Source organism: Dasypus novemcinctus, chromosome 17, assembly GCF_030445035.2.
Source record: "Dasypus novemcinctus isolate mDasNov1 chromosome 17, mDasNov1.1.hap2, whole genome shotgun sequence".
In the NCBI taxonomy this organism is placed as follows: Eukaryota; Metazoa; Chordata; class Mammalia; order Cingulata; family Dasypodidae; genus Dasypus; species Dasypus novemcinctus.
In genome coordinates this window covers 25652033-25670017 of record NC_080689.1, presented here as the reverse complement: position 1 = coordinate 25670017, position 17985 = coordinate 25652033, and the positions used below count along the sequence as shown (strand labels likewise).

General features: G+C 44.5%; 1 protein-coding gene across 1 annotated transcript; it reads left to right on the top strand.

Moving 5' to 3' along the window:
• Positions 1 to 8065: 8065 nt before the first annotated feature.
• CYP1B1 (cytochrome P450 family 1 subfamily B member 1) lies at positions 8066 to 17382 on the top strand. Its single transcript, XM_058278411.2, has 3 exons — positions 8066 to 9393; positions 9792 to 10829; positions 13590 to 17382. The coding sequence occupies exons 2-3, from the start codon at positions 9793 to 9795 to the stop codon at positions 14176 to 14178; spliced, it is 1626 nt and encodes a 541-aa protein (XP_058134394.1). The 5' UTR covers positions 8066 to 9393; position 9792; the 3' UTR covers positions 14179 to 17382.
• The last annotated feature ends 603 nt before the right edge of the window (positions 17383 to 17985 follow it).

The window sequence follows — 17985 nt, the reverse complement described above, 5'->3', positions numbered from 1 at the left end:
ACTTTGGTGAGGGAAGTAACTTATGCCTTATGGCCTGGTATCTATAAGCTACTACCCCAAATAAATACCCTTTATAAAAACCAACCAATTTCTGGTACTTTGCATCAGCACCCCTTTGGCTGACTAATATACTCTAGCAAGCTAGATGCCAAGATACCAACAAAAAATTACAATCCACCCCAAGAAACAGGAAAATATGGTCCAGTTAAAGGAACAAGATAAGCCTCCAGATGACATAAAGGAGTTGAGACAACTAATCATAATGTTCAAACAAATCTCCTTATTAAATTCAGTGAGATGGCTAAAAAGATTAATGATATTAAGGAGACATTGGATGAGCACAAAGAAGAATTTGAAAGCATACATAGAAAAATAGCAGATCTTATGGGAATGAAAGGCACAATAAATGAAATTTTAAAAACCACATTGGAATAATATAATAGCAGATTTGAGAAGGCAGAAAAAGGATTGGTGAGCTTGAAGAAATGGCCTCTGAAAGTGAACATACAAAAGAACAGATGAAGAAAAGAATGGAAAAAATTGAACAAGGTCTCAGGGAACAAAATGACAGCAAAAGGCATGCAAACATACATGTCATGGGTGTCCCAGGAGGAGAAGAGAAGGGAAAAGGGGCAGAAGGAATATTTGAAGAAATAATGGTAGAAAATTTCCTAACCCTAAAAATCCAAATAGATAAATTCTGAGACACATACTAATCAGAATGTCAAATGCCAAAGACAAAGAGAGAATTTTGAGAAAAGCAAGAGAAAAGCAATGCATAACATACAAGGGATACCCAATAAGATTAAGTGCTGATTTCTCACCAGAAACCATGGAGGTAAGAAGGCAGTGGTATGATATATTTAAGATACCTCAGGAGAAAAACTTTCAGCCAAGAATCTTATATCCGGCAAGATTGTCTTTCAAAAATGAGGTGAGTTTAGAATATTCACGGATACACAGAAACTGAGAGAATTTCTAACCAAGAGACTAGATTTTCAGGAAATATTAAAGGGTGTTCTAGAGCCTGAAAAGAAAAGACAGGAGAGAGAAGCCTGGAAGAGAGTCTAGAAATGAAGATTATATCAATAAAAGTAACTAAAAGTGTCAAAAGAGTGGTGAAAATAAAATATTACAGATAAAACTCAAATAGTCAGGGATAAACTTAACCAATGATGTAAAGCACTTGTGTTCAGAAAACTGCAACTCAATGTTAAAAGAAATTTTAAAAAGGCCTAAATAACTGGAAGAACATTCCATGCTCATGGATTAGAAGTCTAAAAATCATTAAGATGTCAATTCTATTTAAATTGATATACAGATTCAATGCAATCACGATAAAAATTCCACCAACATTTTTTTAACTAAAAAAAATTGAAAACACAATTATCAAATTTATTTGGGAGGGTAAGGGGTTCTGAATACCAGAAACATCTTAAAAGGGAAAAGCAAACCCTCATTTCTAGAGTTTAAATAATATTACCTTGCTATAGGGGTTAAAAATAGCATGGCACTGGCATAAAGACAGACACCTAGACCAATGGAATCAAACTGATGGCTCAGAAAGAGACCCTCACATGTACTGTCAAGTGATTTTTGACTAGTCCGTCAAACACACCCAGCTCAGGCAGAACTGTCCAGTCAACAAATGGTGCTGAGAGAACTGGATATCCAAACCCAAAATAAGGAAAGAGGACCCCTATCTTCCACCTTATCCAAAATTTAACTCAAAATGGATTTTAAAAAAAATTAAAGCAAGAACCATAAAGATTCTAGAAGAAATTGTAGGAAAATATCTTCAAGACCTGGTGATCAATGGGGGACTCTTAAAGGAGATAAGAGGAGGACTGAGTGGACTACTGATGTTTAATGTAGGTAGAAGTTTTAATTAGCTTTATTGTAAAAGTGCAGAAATGTATAGAGTGGATGGTAACAAATTTAGTAACAGCCAGTTTATACATGGGGATGTGGATGAAAATGGTAGTCAAGGTACGTAAATGCCAATTGACAGAATGCTAGAGAATAATCTAGGAACTGAATAGTACAGTAAACCAAGAGAAGGATGAGAATTGTGGTTGATGGCACAGATGCAAGAGTGTCCTCTGTGAGCTAGAGCAAAAGTACATCACTACTGCAGGTGGTGGGAATGTGGAGAAGCAGGGGAAAAATACAACTGGAGTGACCTATGGACTGCAGTTAGCAGTAATAATGTAATATGCTTGCATCTATGCCAAAGATGTACTGTGTTCATAATGGGGCAGTATGGAAAATGCGTGCCAAATGCACACTATGGACATGGTAACAATTAGATGATATTATCTTATCTGTAACAAATGTTCCACCACAGTGTGGTATTTTGACAGAGGGGTGTTGTTTGGGAATTCTGCACATGTGCATAATTGTTTTATAAGTTTACAACTTCTGTCATAAAAATACATATTAAAAAATAATAATAGGGTGGGGTGGGGGAAAAATACACCAAATTTAAGAGAAGAACTATAATTTGTAGTAAGATTTTGACAGTGTTCTTTCACAGTTTATAACAAACGTCTCATGACAATGCAAGGTGTTGGTGGAGGGTTGATGTATGGGGCCCCTGTATGATGTTATGCATATTTGTTTTGTAAGTTCACAACTTTTACTATACACTTATTGTTTATATATGTTCATATATAAATGACATAAAGATAACAATAATAATAGGGTGCGTTGGGGGAAAATACTTTGGTTAGTAGTAATATTTTGACAATGCTCTTTAATCATTAGTTAAAAATATTTAACAACAGTGCAAGGTATTGATGGTAGGGTGAGTTATGAGAGTCCTGAATGATGTTATATACGTTTGTTTTGTAAGCTCACAACTATTACTATACACTTATTATTTATGTATGTTTATATATGAGTGATCTACTTCAATGAATTTTTAAAAATTCAAACAACACATAGAAATCAGTAAAGACTTACGTCCTTGCTATAGCACAAACCCTTGCATGATCTGACCCTTTATTTCCCTTCTTTTTATTAAAAAAAATTATGATACTCATTGAAAAAAAGAGAGAAAGACACTATGCGGCTGATAAGGAGTAACCACACCTGCTGGGCTGGCAGGGTATTGCCTTTGGGTTATTGTGTTCAGTTTCAGATACATGGTTGGAGAGGCATATTGAAAAACTACATTATCCAGAGGGCACAGGTAGGCTGGATGAGGCTCTAGAAACCAAGTTGTTCAAAGAATGATTGAAGGAACTAGGGCATTTCAAGAGTAGAAAGAAAGAATCCTGCTGGGAAGGTCCATGGCCAACAAAGCTGATATATAATTATCCAGCCCTCATATTCTCTCTCAGGAGTGTGTAGAGAAGGAATAACAAATAACAACTTAGATTATTTAACTATCAATTATTTTCCTAAGTCTCTGATGTGACTACAGTTTTTGATGTGAATTTTTTCCCTTTGAGTTAAAAGAAAACCTATGAGGGAATACAGATCTAACCCTTAAAAACTAAGAGGTTACTCGGGGAAAAGAGACTGGAATCTGGATTTGCAACCAAGAATCCACCCCAAACCTGGAAGCTGTGCCATCAGCATGCCCATGGCTGGATGTTGAGATTTATTAATAGCTGAAACCAACTGTACGTTTCCTTCTTTTGTTTTTTGGTATTTTACTTGTTGTTGCTTTGTGTAATTTCTTGGTAACTTGGTAAAAGGTTATTTTTTTTAGGAATAACAATTTAAATGAAAAACAATACCCTCCAACAGCCTAAAGATTTTCTGTGCATGGTCAAAGAATTAGGGAAGTAAGGTTTTTCTCTACTGATCAGAGTCATGGACAACAGGCTCCATAGTGAGAAAGGTGGATTCCAGACTTTCGGTGGGGTCATAGTAGAAACCCAAGGAACAAACGTGCAGCAGCAGCCACAGGCCTTGGCAAAACTTCCCTTCCTGTGGAATTATCGCTGTCCTGAGTTGGTGAGAGCTGGTAGATGAAACAAAGCAACAGGCCACAAAGGTTATTTTTCAGCCCAGTTTTTTATATTTTCATCCTTCTACATTTTCTTAGCTGCTCTGTGCCACTGATGCCTCTTACATTCTTCATGCCCACTCTTTTCCCTTCTGCCCTTATTCTTTGACTCTTCTGTGAGAGAGAAAAGGAAGACAAGCAAGAAAATGTAGATAGGCGGAGATAAAGGAAAACAGAGATGGTGGCAGCCTGGGGTGCTGTAAAGAAGAACGGAGGTCTCAGAGGGAGTGCCAGTAAGCAGCAGCTAAGAATGAACCCACTGCAAGGAAGAATAAGGGGTGTTTTAGAGAAAGAAGGAAGAAGGAAGGGCACAATGCAGAAAAGCAGGTAGAGAAGGAATGACACCAAAGGCAAGAGAAAGGAGCAGAAGTTAGGGGGAAGGGAGTTTGCTGGAAAAGCAATTGGAGTCTTCCACCATTTGTCCATTCATGAAGCACATGGAACTTTGAGGAAATTATCTTCTCACAAGAGAGAGTGAAAGCAAGAGCAGGATACTTTTTATATATTCTAGGCATCCTACTTCCAAAAGGAATCTAAGGGATCTTACAATAAAAGACACAGATATACTCAAACCATTCTGACAAGCAAGGACAGAAAAGTACAAGAAGGTAAAGATCAGACAGAAAATCCTGAGAGAAACTACTGCGATTCAGCAAATCTTTTCTTGGCCTTAAACTCTAAGATCAACAGAGCACAGGGAGGACACTGAACGCCGTATCAATCCCATGTTCTTTCCATGGTCCTTCCTTACATAACAACTCTCGATGAAAGCCGGGAGTATAATGTAAGATCATGTTATGAAGACCTTTCTTTTTCATACTTTTATTTTTAGGAACTTACTTTAATTTTTAAAAGATGGTTATGAACTTGCAGGCAAAACGGATGACTGTATTTCCCCTACAACTAGACCGGACGATGTACATGGGGACAGCCAAACATCCCCCCCACTTCATATGATTCACTACTCCATAGCCCCAGTATTTAAGAAATGGTTAAAGCTAGGTATAGAGTAAAGCGCACCCCCTGGTGGTTCTATCCATTAGCTGCTTTTGTGCCAAGGGGTGCTGGAATTGTCACTAAAAAACAGTGGGGTGAGGGGGATGGGGGTATATGGGGACCTCATTTTTTTAAATGTAACATTAAAAAAAGAGAGAAAAAATAAATTAAAAAACAAAAACACATAACTGCTTTAACCGACCACACCGCTTAATGATTCCAAGGTAGCAATTTCCTTACTAAATGAAGAAACTACCCAATTACGTAAAGTAGTTTTACAGAACAGATGGCTTTAGATATTCTTACTGAGACACAAGGCTGGATCTGTGCCCTCATTAATGTTCAATGCTGTGTATGTGTTTCTGATCACTCCCATAATATTTCACAAGCTTTAAATCATATGCAAGAGCACACTGATAAATTAACTACTGACCCCCTATCTAATTAGTTTAACTCATATTCTCGGCTCTGGTAGCATGTTTTTATAAGCCTACTAGCTTTTGGTGGAGACTCCTATTATTCTGATGTCTGTTATATGGTTACTATGGAACATGAAAGCAACGCGTGTCCTATGGTCAACACAGGCTGCTACGTGGGAGTGGACTGTGGGGACGCTGGGCCCAGACTTCTTCTTAAATGAAATTCAGCCCACAGCAAGTAGCCTCTGCATAGCTGGAACATTGTTTAAAAAGTAACAAACCAAAAAAAAAAAAAAAAAAAAAAAAGAAACAAACCCCTGGGTGGGGTGGGTCGTATTACAGGCTGTAATCTTCTCTAAGCAGTGCACTCCCTTCCTGCAACAGCACCACCAGACCCCATTTGTGCACTTCATGTACCTCTAGCAGAAACTGATACCCCATGGAATATCTTTGTTCTGAGACCCTTTATTTTGCCCCTCCTTTTCCTGACTCTTTGCAGAGTGCTACCTTCATTCTCCAGCCTGCTGCCACTGGAGTCTCTCTCCTGTCTGTAAGTCCCAATAAAGCTCATGTCTCAGTGCCGAGCGCGTTCTTTTGGTCTCCCGGTTGCCCCAGCTCATGGCCCTCAGGAGCTGGGTTGGAACATGGGTACCCAAAGCCTGCTTTGGATTTATCCCAAGTTTTCATCAGGTACCAGATGGGCCCTCTGACAGAAGTTAGCATCCTAAAGCATGGGAGAGCCTGCGGCCAGAAGGTTCTGAAGGTGTGACGAGAGCCAGCTATTTGGATTTGTCACGGTTGATAAGGACGTGACTTTCTGACAGCATTTGCTCAACTGGTTTCTCTGCTTTCCCAGGCATGTTCTAAGAAGAAAAGCTGAGCCCAAGAAACCACTGCCTGACCTATTTGCTGTGGCAGGAAGGCATGTACATAATTTATCTGGCATTATTGAGAAGATAAGCAGGAGACCTTGGGAACAGTCCTGTTTTACATTTTTAAAGATAAGGTGATAAAGGCTTTCAGGAATGTTGGAAGTGCAGAATCCACATTAGGCGGTAGATAATGCCTGTCTACTAATTTGAAGGCTAGTAAGAGATTAATGCATGCAGCAGAGTCGTGAATTATTAGGATAGGGGGTCTTGCTAAAGCTGCACCTTCATAAAATGTTATGAAACTCATTCTAAAGGATAGGTAGGCCAACACCAGCTCTGGGAAATCAATGTTTTATTTACCCAGTTGCTCAAAAAACTACTGATTTGAGTACTCCATCATGGCATATGAAATCATTTCAAGAGAACCTCTCAAAGCTACCAAATGGAGACTTTTACAAAAAGGCATTATCTTAACAGGTCAGATATTTTATGGTTGGTTTCAACCTCTCAGACACCCCGGAATGGAAGGAAGAGATGAGATGGGCAGGCGTTTTCGGGACTTGGAGTTGTCCTGGGTGGTGCTTCACGGACAATTACGGGACATTGTAGATCCCCCCAGGGCCCACTGGATAGAACATGGGAGAGTATGGGCTATGATGTGGACCACTGACTATGGGGTGCAGCGATGCCCAGAGATGTACTTACCAGGTGCAATGGATGTGTCATGATGATGGGAGAGAGTGTTGCTGTGGGGGGAGTGGGGTTGAATGGGACTTCATATTTTTTGAATGTAATATTTTTTAAAAAAAGAATAAAAAATAAATAAAATAAAATTCAGTAAGTTACTCCAAGATCAGTTACTCAGCACAACCCCAGACTTCATTCAAAACCAATTTAGCTACAAAAACTGGATAATTTTTTCCCCATTTTAATCCTATTTCTTTCATTATCCTCAGAATCCTCAATTCTGAAAGCAAATGCAACTACATTAAAACGCCTCCCAGCTGAGCTTTTTTAGAAAGGGGGCATTTGTGTCTTTCCTCTGCACATTTCCTTTCGTGTTACTTGTGAGGAAACTGGAGCAGGGCCTCGTGGTTCAAATCCTGACTCCACCTCTCCTTCTTGAGTAAGTCACATAAACTCTCTGAACCCCGGTTTCCCCATCTGCCAACGAGGCAACACCAGCACGAGATCCACAGCGCTCGTAAAAGCGCAGAGAACCGGGCTGTCCTGCGGCAAAGGCGCAATTTTTGTACTTATATTTAATGACCTCAGAGACTCGGAGGGACATTTCCTACCTGGTTAACTATGAAACATCCCATCCCCTACCTAGCCCCGGGGCCCGGCCTTTCCCCGCCCCGCGCTAGAGAAGGTTCCCTCCGCTGTCTTGAAAACACTACGTGCAGCCAATGAGTTAGGGCGCAGCCCGCCCTGAGGCAGCCGCCGCCTTCCCACTTGAAGGACGCGTCCCTGTAGGAAGCGCACGCGCGTCGCCGAAGGGGGACAGAGCCGCGAGCGGGCGGCGGGGTGGCGAGGTCGGGCCCGCGGGGCCTGGGGCTGGTGGTCGGCGCGCGGCGGCGGGTCCCGAGGGCCGCCTGGCGGGCCTGCGGCCGTGCGTGCGCAGCGGAGGGTGGCGGCGGCCGCCCGCACCCCGCCCTCGCCGCCTCCCCCGCCGCCGCCTCTGCGTGTCAGGTGCCGTGAGAAGCGCGGGAGGGGCGGCCGCGAGGAGCGCCAAGGGATGTGACTGGAGCCGACTTTCCAGAAGCGGCGCACGCAAGGCACAGCTCCGCACGCAAGGGGGAGGCGACAGCAGAAGAAACTTTTCAACCCGCTCTCGTTCGCAGGCGCGCGGGGAAGTTTGCCCGCTTCTTCCCGCTGCCCCCAGGTCCCTCACTGCGGAATCCTTAGAGCGCCCCCAGCCCCAAACATACTCGCCCCGGTTTCGCTCGCCGCCCTGGGGCCGCCACAGGCGCCCGGGGCGTCCCCGCGTTCTCCAGGGGGCGGCGCCACCTGGCGTTGTCAACACGCGCCCCGAGGGTGCTGGCCGTTGGGTGCCAAGGACGGTCGGGGCCCCGGGTTGGAGGAGCAGCGACTTTTCAGGGATTCCTGATTTCTCCGCACGAGGTGGAAGGACTTTGCGCCCCAAAGGGCCTCAGCCTAGGGGCCGATTTGTTTGCGAGGACATTTGGGGGGGCGGGGGGACGGAGGGGACTTAGGGACGCTGAGAGGCAAACTGCCACCACACACCGAGCCTCTCTCATTTCCAAACCGGCAGGTTTCGGTCCCCGGGCTAAGAGCCCGAGGGCCCCGAGCGGCTTCCTCTCAGGGAACGAGACCCAAGTTCCCGAGAAGTCAGGAGGGCGAGCGCGTGCGTGGGGCGCGCTCCCTCGGCGGGCGCGGCGGGCCGGCCAGGTTGGTCCAGAGCGTGGTTCTGGGGAAACCGCGCGGCCTCGATTGGGGGTGACCGTGATTAAGAGCGGTTTTTGGGCGAAGCGAACGTTCCCACCGCCGCTTCTGGCGAAGCCACCAGCGGCTGCTCAGAGCCCGTCGGGTTGCGCCGACCAAGTCGGGGTCTGCGCGGCCGCCCAGGTCCCGTCGCGCCCCGCCCCCGCCAGCTCCGCCCCGGCCAGGTCCCCCTCCTCCTCACCCTTCAGAGTCCTTAAAACCCGGAGAAGTGGGATGGCGCCTTCGGACTCTCTGGAGGGACTGGGTGCAAACGGGCCACGTCTCTGCAACGCCTGCTGCCAGAGCCGCGCGGGGGGCTTGAAGGCCGGGAATCGACTCTGCTCGTTGAACGCGGAGTCTTAATCCCAATGCTGTGAGAAAACTCCAATTTTGCCAGGGCTCCAGGTGCCGCCCCCCTGGGCAAAGGAGGCCCCTTGCTCCAGCCCCAGCCCAATCCGAGCGCCCTTGGCTCACCAGGGGACCCCGGAGTGGGTGCTCACATTCCCAGAGCGGGCAGCAAGCGACCAGGGCTGCCCTCCGGGTTCGTGGAGACACTCGGGCTCAAGTCTTGCGCTCCGCAAAGGCCCCCACCTTTTCCTTGAGCCGGCCAGCCCGCGCCGCTGGAAACCGCGCCGCCCCGCAGGTCAGTCTGTCCCCGAGGCGCCTTCCCGCGTCCCCTTCTGATGGGTTGTCACAGTTGGGGGAGAGGCGGGGCGGAGGGGTCGGGACCGTAGGCACCGCAGCGGAACCGAGGGAATCGCCTAGATGCCCGCGGTGTTGTCCCCAAATTGCAGGTACCGTTACGCGGCTGGGGGACGGGGTGGCTACACAGAGGAGGACACACGCCCCTTCCCTTCTCCACGGGGGAGTGGGTCCGGGATACCGAGGGGTGTCCTCGCCACTTCTTCAGAGAGCCAGCCCTGCCCCGACCTCCACACGACCTCCTCTTCACCCAGGGCGCGCGCGGTGGAGACGGGGCGGGGGGCGCCCGCTCCTCTCTCTGCACACCTGACTGTCGCGCCATCGCCCTTCTGTCCCCAGCATGGCCACCGGCCTCAGCGCGGACGCGCCCCGGCCGCGGAGCCCGCTGTCCTCCCAGCAAACCACCCTGCTGCTGCTCCTCTCCGTGCTGGCGGCCGTGCACATGGGCCGGTGGCTGCGCCGGCGGCGGTCGCCCCTGTCGGCGCCGCCGGGCCCCTTCGCGTGGCCGCTGATCGGAAACGCGGCGGCTGTGGGTCCCGTGCCGCACCTCTCGTTCGCGCGCTTGGCGCGGCGCTACGGCGACGTCTTCCAGATCCGCCTGGGCAGCTGCCCGGTGGTGGTGCTGAACGGCGAGCGCGCCATCCGCCAGGCGCTGGTGCAGCAGGGCGCCGCCTTCGCCGACCGGCCGCCCTTCCCCTCCTTCCGCGTGGTGTCGGCCGGCGGCAGCCTGGCTTTCGGCCGCTACTCGGAGCGCTGGAAGGTGCAGCGGCGCGCGGCGTTCAGCACGGTGCGCGCCTTCTCCACGCGCCAGCCGCGCAGCCGCCGCGTGCTCGAGCGCCACGTGGTGGGCGAGGCGCGCGAGCTGGTGGCGCTGCTGGTGAGCCGCAGCGCGGGCGGAGCCTTCATCGACCCGGCGCCGCTGACCGTGGTGGCCGTGGCCAACGTCATGAGCGCCGTGTGCTTCGGCTGCCGCTACAGCCACGACGACGCCGAGTTCCGCGGGCTGCTCAGCCACAACGAGAAGTTCGGGCGCACGGTGGGCGCGGGCAGCCTGGTGGACGTGCTGCCCTGGCTGCAGCGCTTCCCCAACCCGGTGCGCACCGCCTTCCGCGAGTTCCAGCAGCTCAACCGTAACTTCAGCAGCTTCGTCCTCGACAAGTTCCTGAGGCACCGGGAAAGCCTGCGGCCCGGGGCCGCCCCCCGCGATATGATGGACGCCTTCATCCTCTCCGCCAGCGAGGAGGCGGCGGAGCGCGCGGGCGACGGCGGCGCGCGGCTGGGCATGGAGCACGTGCCGGCCACGGTCACCGACATTTTCGGCGCCAGCCAGGACACCGTGTCCACGGCGCTGCAGTGGCTGCTCATCCTCTTCACCAGGTAAAGCCTCCGGGAGGCGTGGGGCGGGCTTTCTCGCGCTCCTTTGTAAAAGGCGGAGTGGAATTCGAATACGCCGAGGTCGCAACCAGGGCAGAGAGTTTGTTTCGCTCCAGGTCCCCAAAAGAGATCGCAGGCGCAGGGCGACGCCCGGGAGGCCGCAGCGCCCTCTCCCCTCTAATCTTGCCTTTATCCCTTCCCTGACCCCCTCCCCGCTCCTGTGAGCCGCAGGCGAGTGGGGACACGTTTATGAGAAGCCCTCTAGAAAAATCAAGATTGTTCAAGTGCCCGTAGATCAGCTTGATCTCTCCCTCCCTGGCGCAAGAGAAGCAAAATGGAAAGGGTTCCCGGGAAGGGGTGATGCGGTAAATATGTTAAACCCAACAACCTGGTGGGCTGCCTGGCGCAGCTGCAGGGCGGCGCGGGCTTGGCCCCGCTGGCGGGTGAGCTGCACGGAAGCTTTAGGAAGGCGGCCAGAAACCAAGGGCTGTTCTGGGTTTACTGAAGCGCAGCGCTACGAGTAAGGAAGTGTCAAGAAGCGCAGCCGCCTTTACGGAGTATAGAGCAGCCTCGGGAGAGGCAAACGGGTTTCTAGGAAGCGCCTGCGGACCTCACCTCCCGGGTGCTGGGACCCCAATGCCCACATTGAATGAGGGCGCCGATGTCGACACGGATTAGGCAGCCCTAGCCCAGAATGTCGCAAGTTGTGATGACCTCGGAGGGCTCTGAGATGCCGGTTGTGCCCCTTGTTGGTCCACGAGTCAGTGGGGGGGCGGATGCTGAGTTTGTAATAGCACCCGCATTTGGAAGGCAGAGACGGATTCTTCTGCTATTAGAACCCACCGCACCTTACATTTTCCTTAGGTACTGTGCAGCTACACTTACAAACTTGAAATGTTATGAATTTAAAATAGCTATTCAGTTTTAAGATCACAGAAACAGGTGTGGAGGGAAGGGCAGAAATGGAATAAAGGTCAATAAAGAGTAGGTCAGGAAGACGGTGATCCCAGGACGGGTGGAGTCAGTAGGCTCTTTGCATCCCCATAGAAGCAGGTTATCTTTTGAAATTGTTTTTTTTTTTTCATTAGAAACTGAATTTTAAGTAGTCCCCCACGTCCTCCAGTTGAAGAGCAAAAGAATATGAAAGAATTTTGGAGTCACTTTCAATTCATTATCATTGAGAAATAATTTTTCTTCCTTTTAGTGAAAAGACAGTATGACAGGAGCCTGCAAATTATACCACCTGTTTTTGTATATAAGTTTCATTGAAGCAGCCGTGCGGTTCTTCTATGTATTGTCTACGGCTGCTTTATTACAGCACTGGGCAGACTTGAGTGGTTGCCAAAAATGACTATGGTCCACAAAACCTAAAATATTTATTACTATCTGGCCCTTTATGAAAAAAGTTTGCACACCCCTGCAATGTGATGATAAAGAAGCAACTTTAAAAATCATCCACAACTCTGGCACATACATGCTTACATTTTTTCCAGAGTTGCAATCATTTGTTGCTTATTTTTTTTGGCTTTTGATACTTACACTTATTGTAGTGAACATTTCCTCCTCTTTTAACATTTATTTTAGTAAACTAATAGCTATACAATATTTTGCCATTATATATATATAATCTTTTTTTGAGTTTCAACATTGGTTGTTGACTTTGACTGCATTTTAAAAATACAACTATAATGGTAGTTATGTGTTCTTGCTCCTGTTAAATTGTTTCTGGAAAACATATTTCTGGGCATGAATTACTAAATTTCAAAAGTAGGGGGGGTTGCCTTATGAATTTTGCTTTGTAATCAGATTTGTATTGGCAATGGTAAATAAGTATTAATAATACAATTTGTACTATCTCATGAATATTGGGAATTTGTTTTTAAGTTGAGAAAATATGTAGCCTTTATCTACCAGGATAACAAGTTTCTTTGTATAATATGAGAACAATCTGTCTGCTGGAATTGTCCAGGGTGATAATGAGCCGCTTTCAGAGCTGCATTATGACTTGAGGACCCTAGGCATATGGGCCCCTTTCCTCCATAAAAAAAATACTAAACATTTATATTTTATGACTATTTTGGTATAAAAATATACATATTAAAATTATATATTAAAATATTTCCTTCATCTAAACGTTCAGTTTTTATTTTCAAGTCTGATTTTAAAGGAAATGAAAACATTCAGAGGCTCCTAAAACATATTGTAGACTCTTGGCACTGTGCCTGCTGTGCCTAAAGAATAAGTCGGCCCTGTCCACTTTTAGTCTGAGAAAACAGACTTTTTTTTTGACTGATAGGAAAGAGCTTTAGCCTTGTGAGGACTATTACAAGCAACAGAGTAGTAAAAAGTCCATGTTGTGGTTTACTGAGGAATTAGTTAGGAAACTCTTTTCTTTCTTTCTTTCTTTCTTTCTTTCTTTCTTTCTTTCTTTCTTTCTTTCTTTCTTTCTTTCTTTCTTTCTTTCTTTCTTTCTTTCTTTCTTTCTTTCTTTTCTTTCTTTTCTTTCTTCTTTCTTTCTTTCTTTTCTTTCCTTCTTTCTTCTTTCTTTTCTTTCCTTCTTTCTTCTTTCTTTCTTTTCTTTCCTTCTTTCCTTCTATTTCTTTCTTTCTTTTCTTTCTTTCCCCACAAGTATTAACTCAGTTACACATTCCAATACCCTGTTTAATGAAAGCTGACTTTAGATATATTGTAATGTACTTCTTAGATTACAGAAGAATTTGTTTTTCTCACTGTTTTTCTCCCTCTGCATTAAAAATCAAACAGGTATCCTGAAGCTCAGGCTCGAGTGCAGGCAGAGTTGGATCAAGTAGTGGGTAGAGAGCGTCTGCCCTGTATGGCCGACCAGCCCAGGCTACCCTATGTCATGGCCTTTCTTTACGAAGCCATGCGCTTCACCAGTTTTGTGCCCGTCACCATTCCTCACGCCACCACCGCCAACACCTCTCTCCTGGGCTACCACATCCCCAAGGACACGGTGGTTTTTGTTAACCAGTGGTCCGTGAATCACGACCCAGCGAAGTGGCCTGACCCGGAGGACTTTAACCCAGCCCGCTTCCTGGACGAGGACGGCTGCATCAACAAGGACTTGACCAGCAGCGTGATGATTTTTTCAGTGGGCAAACGGCGGTGCATCGGGGAAGAGCTCTCCAAAGTGCAGCTGTTTCTCTTCCTCTCCCTCCTGGCTCACCAGTGCAGCTTCAGAGCCAACCCAGAGGAGCCCTCCAAAATGGGTTTCAGCTACGGCCTGACCATTAAGCCCAAGTCATTTAAAATCAATGTCACTCTCAGGGAGTCCATGGAGCTCCTTGATAGTGCTGCCCTGAAGTTACAAGCTGAGGAAGACTGCCAGTGAGAAGCCGGAGGCAAGCTGAACTTTTAGAAGTACTCAAGTCTTGGGCAATGGGGAGTAAAATTCAGTTTTTTCCCTAGCTCTTCTGTGCCACTTTCTCAGTAGCCTTTAAGGTGGGCATAAACCACCTGCACTGCAGGTGCCCCCTCACCTGCTCGGAGTGGCTCCTCATGAGCCCTGGGCTGAGCAGGGGCCCCTGGAAGATTTTTTTGAGTCAAAGAATTAAAGGGTTCAGGGACTCTTTATGTGTGTACTGGATCCTGGTAATAATTTCTAGAGGGAGCACACACACACCTTCTTATTGAAGAATTATTTCATTAGTGAAACTTCCATGGGTAGGCTCCAAGATCGATCTCCCATGTGCTGATATCTCTATAGAAAATCGTATTAAACAGGGTTTCAGAATCTGTTGTTGAACAGGCAAAGGAAAGTGATTTTAGTTTAAGGTCTGATTGAGAGTAATAAGGCAAATGATAACAACAGGGATTCCTTTCTTGCCTTTCCAATAAAATAGCTCAGATGGGCTCTAATATCTATGGGTAGAGTTATCTTTTTTTTTTCTTTTTTCTTTTTTTTACCACTGATGTGTTTCCTTACCTTTTAGGATGAACCTTAAAATCACTTGCTCAAAAAGAAAATAATAGTTGATTTAGTGATTATAGTGGTTACCAGTGATTTATGTTGAATTTTAAACTGTAAATGGTTGAACAGTAAAATTCCAAGATGAAGTCATACCTCTCTTGGTTGCCAACATACAGTATTTCAAATAGGAGTTTTAAAAAATGCCAGCCCAGCTAAGCTTTAAATTATGTGATCATAATGCACTGATATCAGTGTCTCATACGTATAAATAAGCATGTCACCAAATAGTATTCGACAAACATTACAATATGTTAATATTATGTTAGTATTATTTTGGTCAGGAAAGGTTGAATAATGTATCTCTTATAATGTCATTGCAAATGGAAAAGTACAAATCAATGCAATCAATTTTAACTCAAATACATTAAATGACTTTGATCAGATCACCTGCCTAATTCAACATCTTGGAAACCAAAATTGTGAGGCAAGGTCTCTTTTCTCATCCTAAATTTGGATATGAACAGACAGATCTCACAGTTGGATCAATAAGATGCATTCCTTATCATTTTACACTATTTTCATTAAAACTGTATTCATAATACAATATCTTTTTTATGTACCATAAATTGATTTAATATGTACTATTCCAAACTCTTGTGTTTGAATTTTAATGCCATTCTGATTATTTAGTTCCAGTTGAAGTTAGTGGAAATCTGACCATTGTGTTGTGGAAGGCAGAGAAATTTAACCCATGAATGTCAGATCAATCATGAAAAAAAACAATCAATTATTGGTTTTCTTTTTTAAGTAACAAGGAGGAAAAACCATTATAATTGTCTTTTTCTTTTTTAAACTGATTTCTTTAAAATAGCAGTTAATGTCTGTTTTTGGAAATAAGAAGAGAGTCTTGGAAGGCTGATTGGAAAATCACATGATGTTACAGTGAACTGATCAGATAATTGTGCTGTTTATGACGACTAAGCCAGTGAGCAATCACTCTGATGGCTGTGAAAACTTAAAGCTTGAACAAAAAGTTTATGTTTAGTTTATGTAAATAACCGGAAAAATTTTTAAAAAGTGATGTAATATTGGAAAAGTACAATGTGAAATTTGAAGTTTTGATATTCATTGCATATAAACGTCAAAGGAAAATTCTGCAGTGTCCTAAAAGGCTACTACTTCTTTCTTAAATTTTTATTCAGCTTTTTGGAATCTTTTTATCAAAATGACAAAGGGGGTAGTATATGATGGTTTTGTTTGATGGTAAGAGAAAAGAGAGAGAAAGAATGAAAAGGAGGGAAAATGATTAAATATTTTCCCATTCATTCCAGGTTAATTAATTTGGAGCACAAAATGGAAGCATAAATATTTAGAAAAAAGATGGTTGGAGTGCCAGCGTTAAATCACAGATAAGACTTTTCTTTTTCTAAAACTACAGTGTAGCAGATCTATTTTATACATTGGATTTTTTAGAAATAAAAAATTTCATTAACTTTTTATCAGTAAATACTTCAGAGCTGTACCTCTAGAAAATAAAAGAAGTAGTGCTTGAATCAGTATTTTTTAAGGGCATTAAAATGAATTGTAGAAATCAGGCTTACCCCAATTTTTGGCACTGGCTATGCCAGTTTTTTTTTTTTTTTTTTTTTTGCACCATTAGGGCTGAAAACTGATTTTGGGCAGCCTTGGTCTATTTGCTCTGATTTAGAATTGTAGAGCAGCAAAAATACCTCAGTAAGTCAACCAGATTCTCGTGTACTATAATCTCTTAGATGTGTAGACTTAGTCATTATCTGGTGCTTGCTGGGATGGGAAAGCTGTTAATATAGAAGAAAAGAAAGTGGCTATTTAAAGATTACCTGTTTTATTTTAATTTGTTTATACCCTAGTTAAAGGAAGGAAAACAAAACAAAAGAAACAAAAGAAAAGAAGATTCTCAGTTGTTTTGAGGATTATCAAAAATATCATGCTTTGTAATCTTAAAACCTCTGACCTAGAGGTCCAGGGATCCTTGTCTGGGCCAAAGGCCATCCATCTTACTTCTGGCACAGGTAGAATGTATTTGCTGGTCATGATTGTAAGAGTTAAACGATAATTGCTTATAAAATGCCTCATTTCTATATTAAAGCTTTGACTTTGCAAGAACATTGCTTTTTTCCCCAAAACAAAAAGAAATTCTCAGGTTTGTTTTGTGGATTATCTACAAGCTTTCATGTCCCAGAACTTAGCCTTTACCTGTGAAATGTTATTACTGCTTTAATGTTTTCTTATTAGATCTATATTAGATCCAATAGTTGCATAGCAAATATATTAATTTGTATGTTTTTAGCTATGACATGACTCTGTGATTAAAAAAAAGGTATACTCTAGTAGTCATTTATTATAACTCAAGGATAACTAATAAACTTTTCTTATTTTTATACTTTATCATATATGCTGCATGCTTTTAATATGTACATAGCAGCTATGTATATATAGTACATAGTTGTAAAGAAAATAGATTTTGGGGACACAGCCATTAATATGTGCCTTTTCCTGTTAATGTACTTTCTTTAAAAATTCTTTATCTGTAATTATCTATAATGGAACACAATTACCAAAGTAATAAAAATCACTTTCCCATAATGTTATGAAGTTTTGTGTTATAACAAATATAATCTAATGTGTCTATTCATTTCAACCACTGTGTATAAATGCTTGAATTAAAATGTTTCATTGTAAACATTTTACTTGGCCATCCTACATTTAGGGTACTAGCTGCTGCTCCCCACCCCTAGTAGGTCTTCCTGCTGAAAATTTGGTTTCCCACCAAATTCCTGATCTCTGTATTTCTTAATTTCTAAGAAAATACCAGAAGTTGAATATCAGTGGCAAACAACCTAGCAAAATGGGAAATAACTTGCAATTTTGAAAGATGGAGACTTTCCCTGACCTTACATTTCTGTGTCATCTAAAAGACGCAGGACATATCCCACCCACCCCCCACCCCCCAGCCCAGAGCAATGCACAAGTCCTTTCTCTGAATTTTTCTACCATTCATTTTTGAAGGTGCATGTGAATTAACAAATGCAATTAATGTCCCATAGAATAGAATGGGTGAGAATATTCCATATTGTACAATATGGAAATACTTTTCTGCTGACTTTTTACCTAGAAAAAGCCTCATTTTCACAGAGCCCATGGCATGACTCCGCAGGCCTGTTCTGCCCCACCCCACAGACGGCAGCT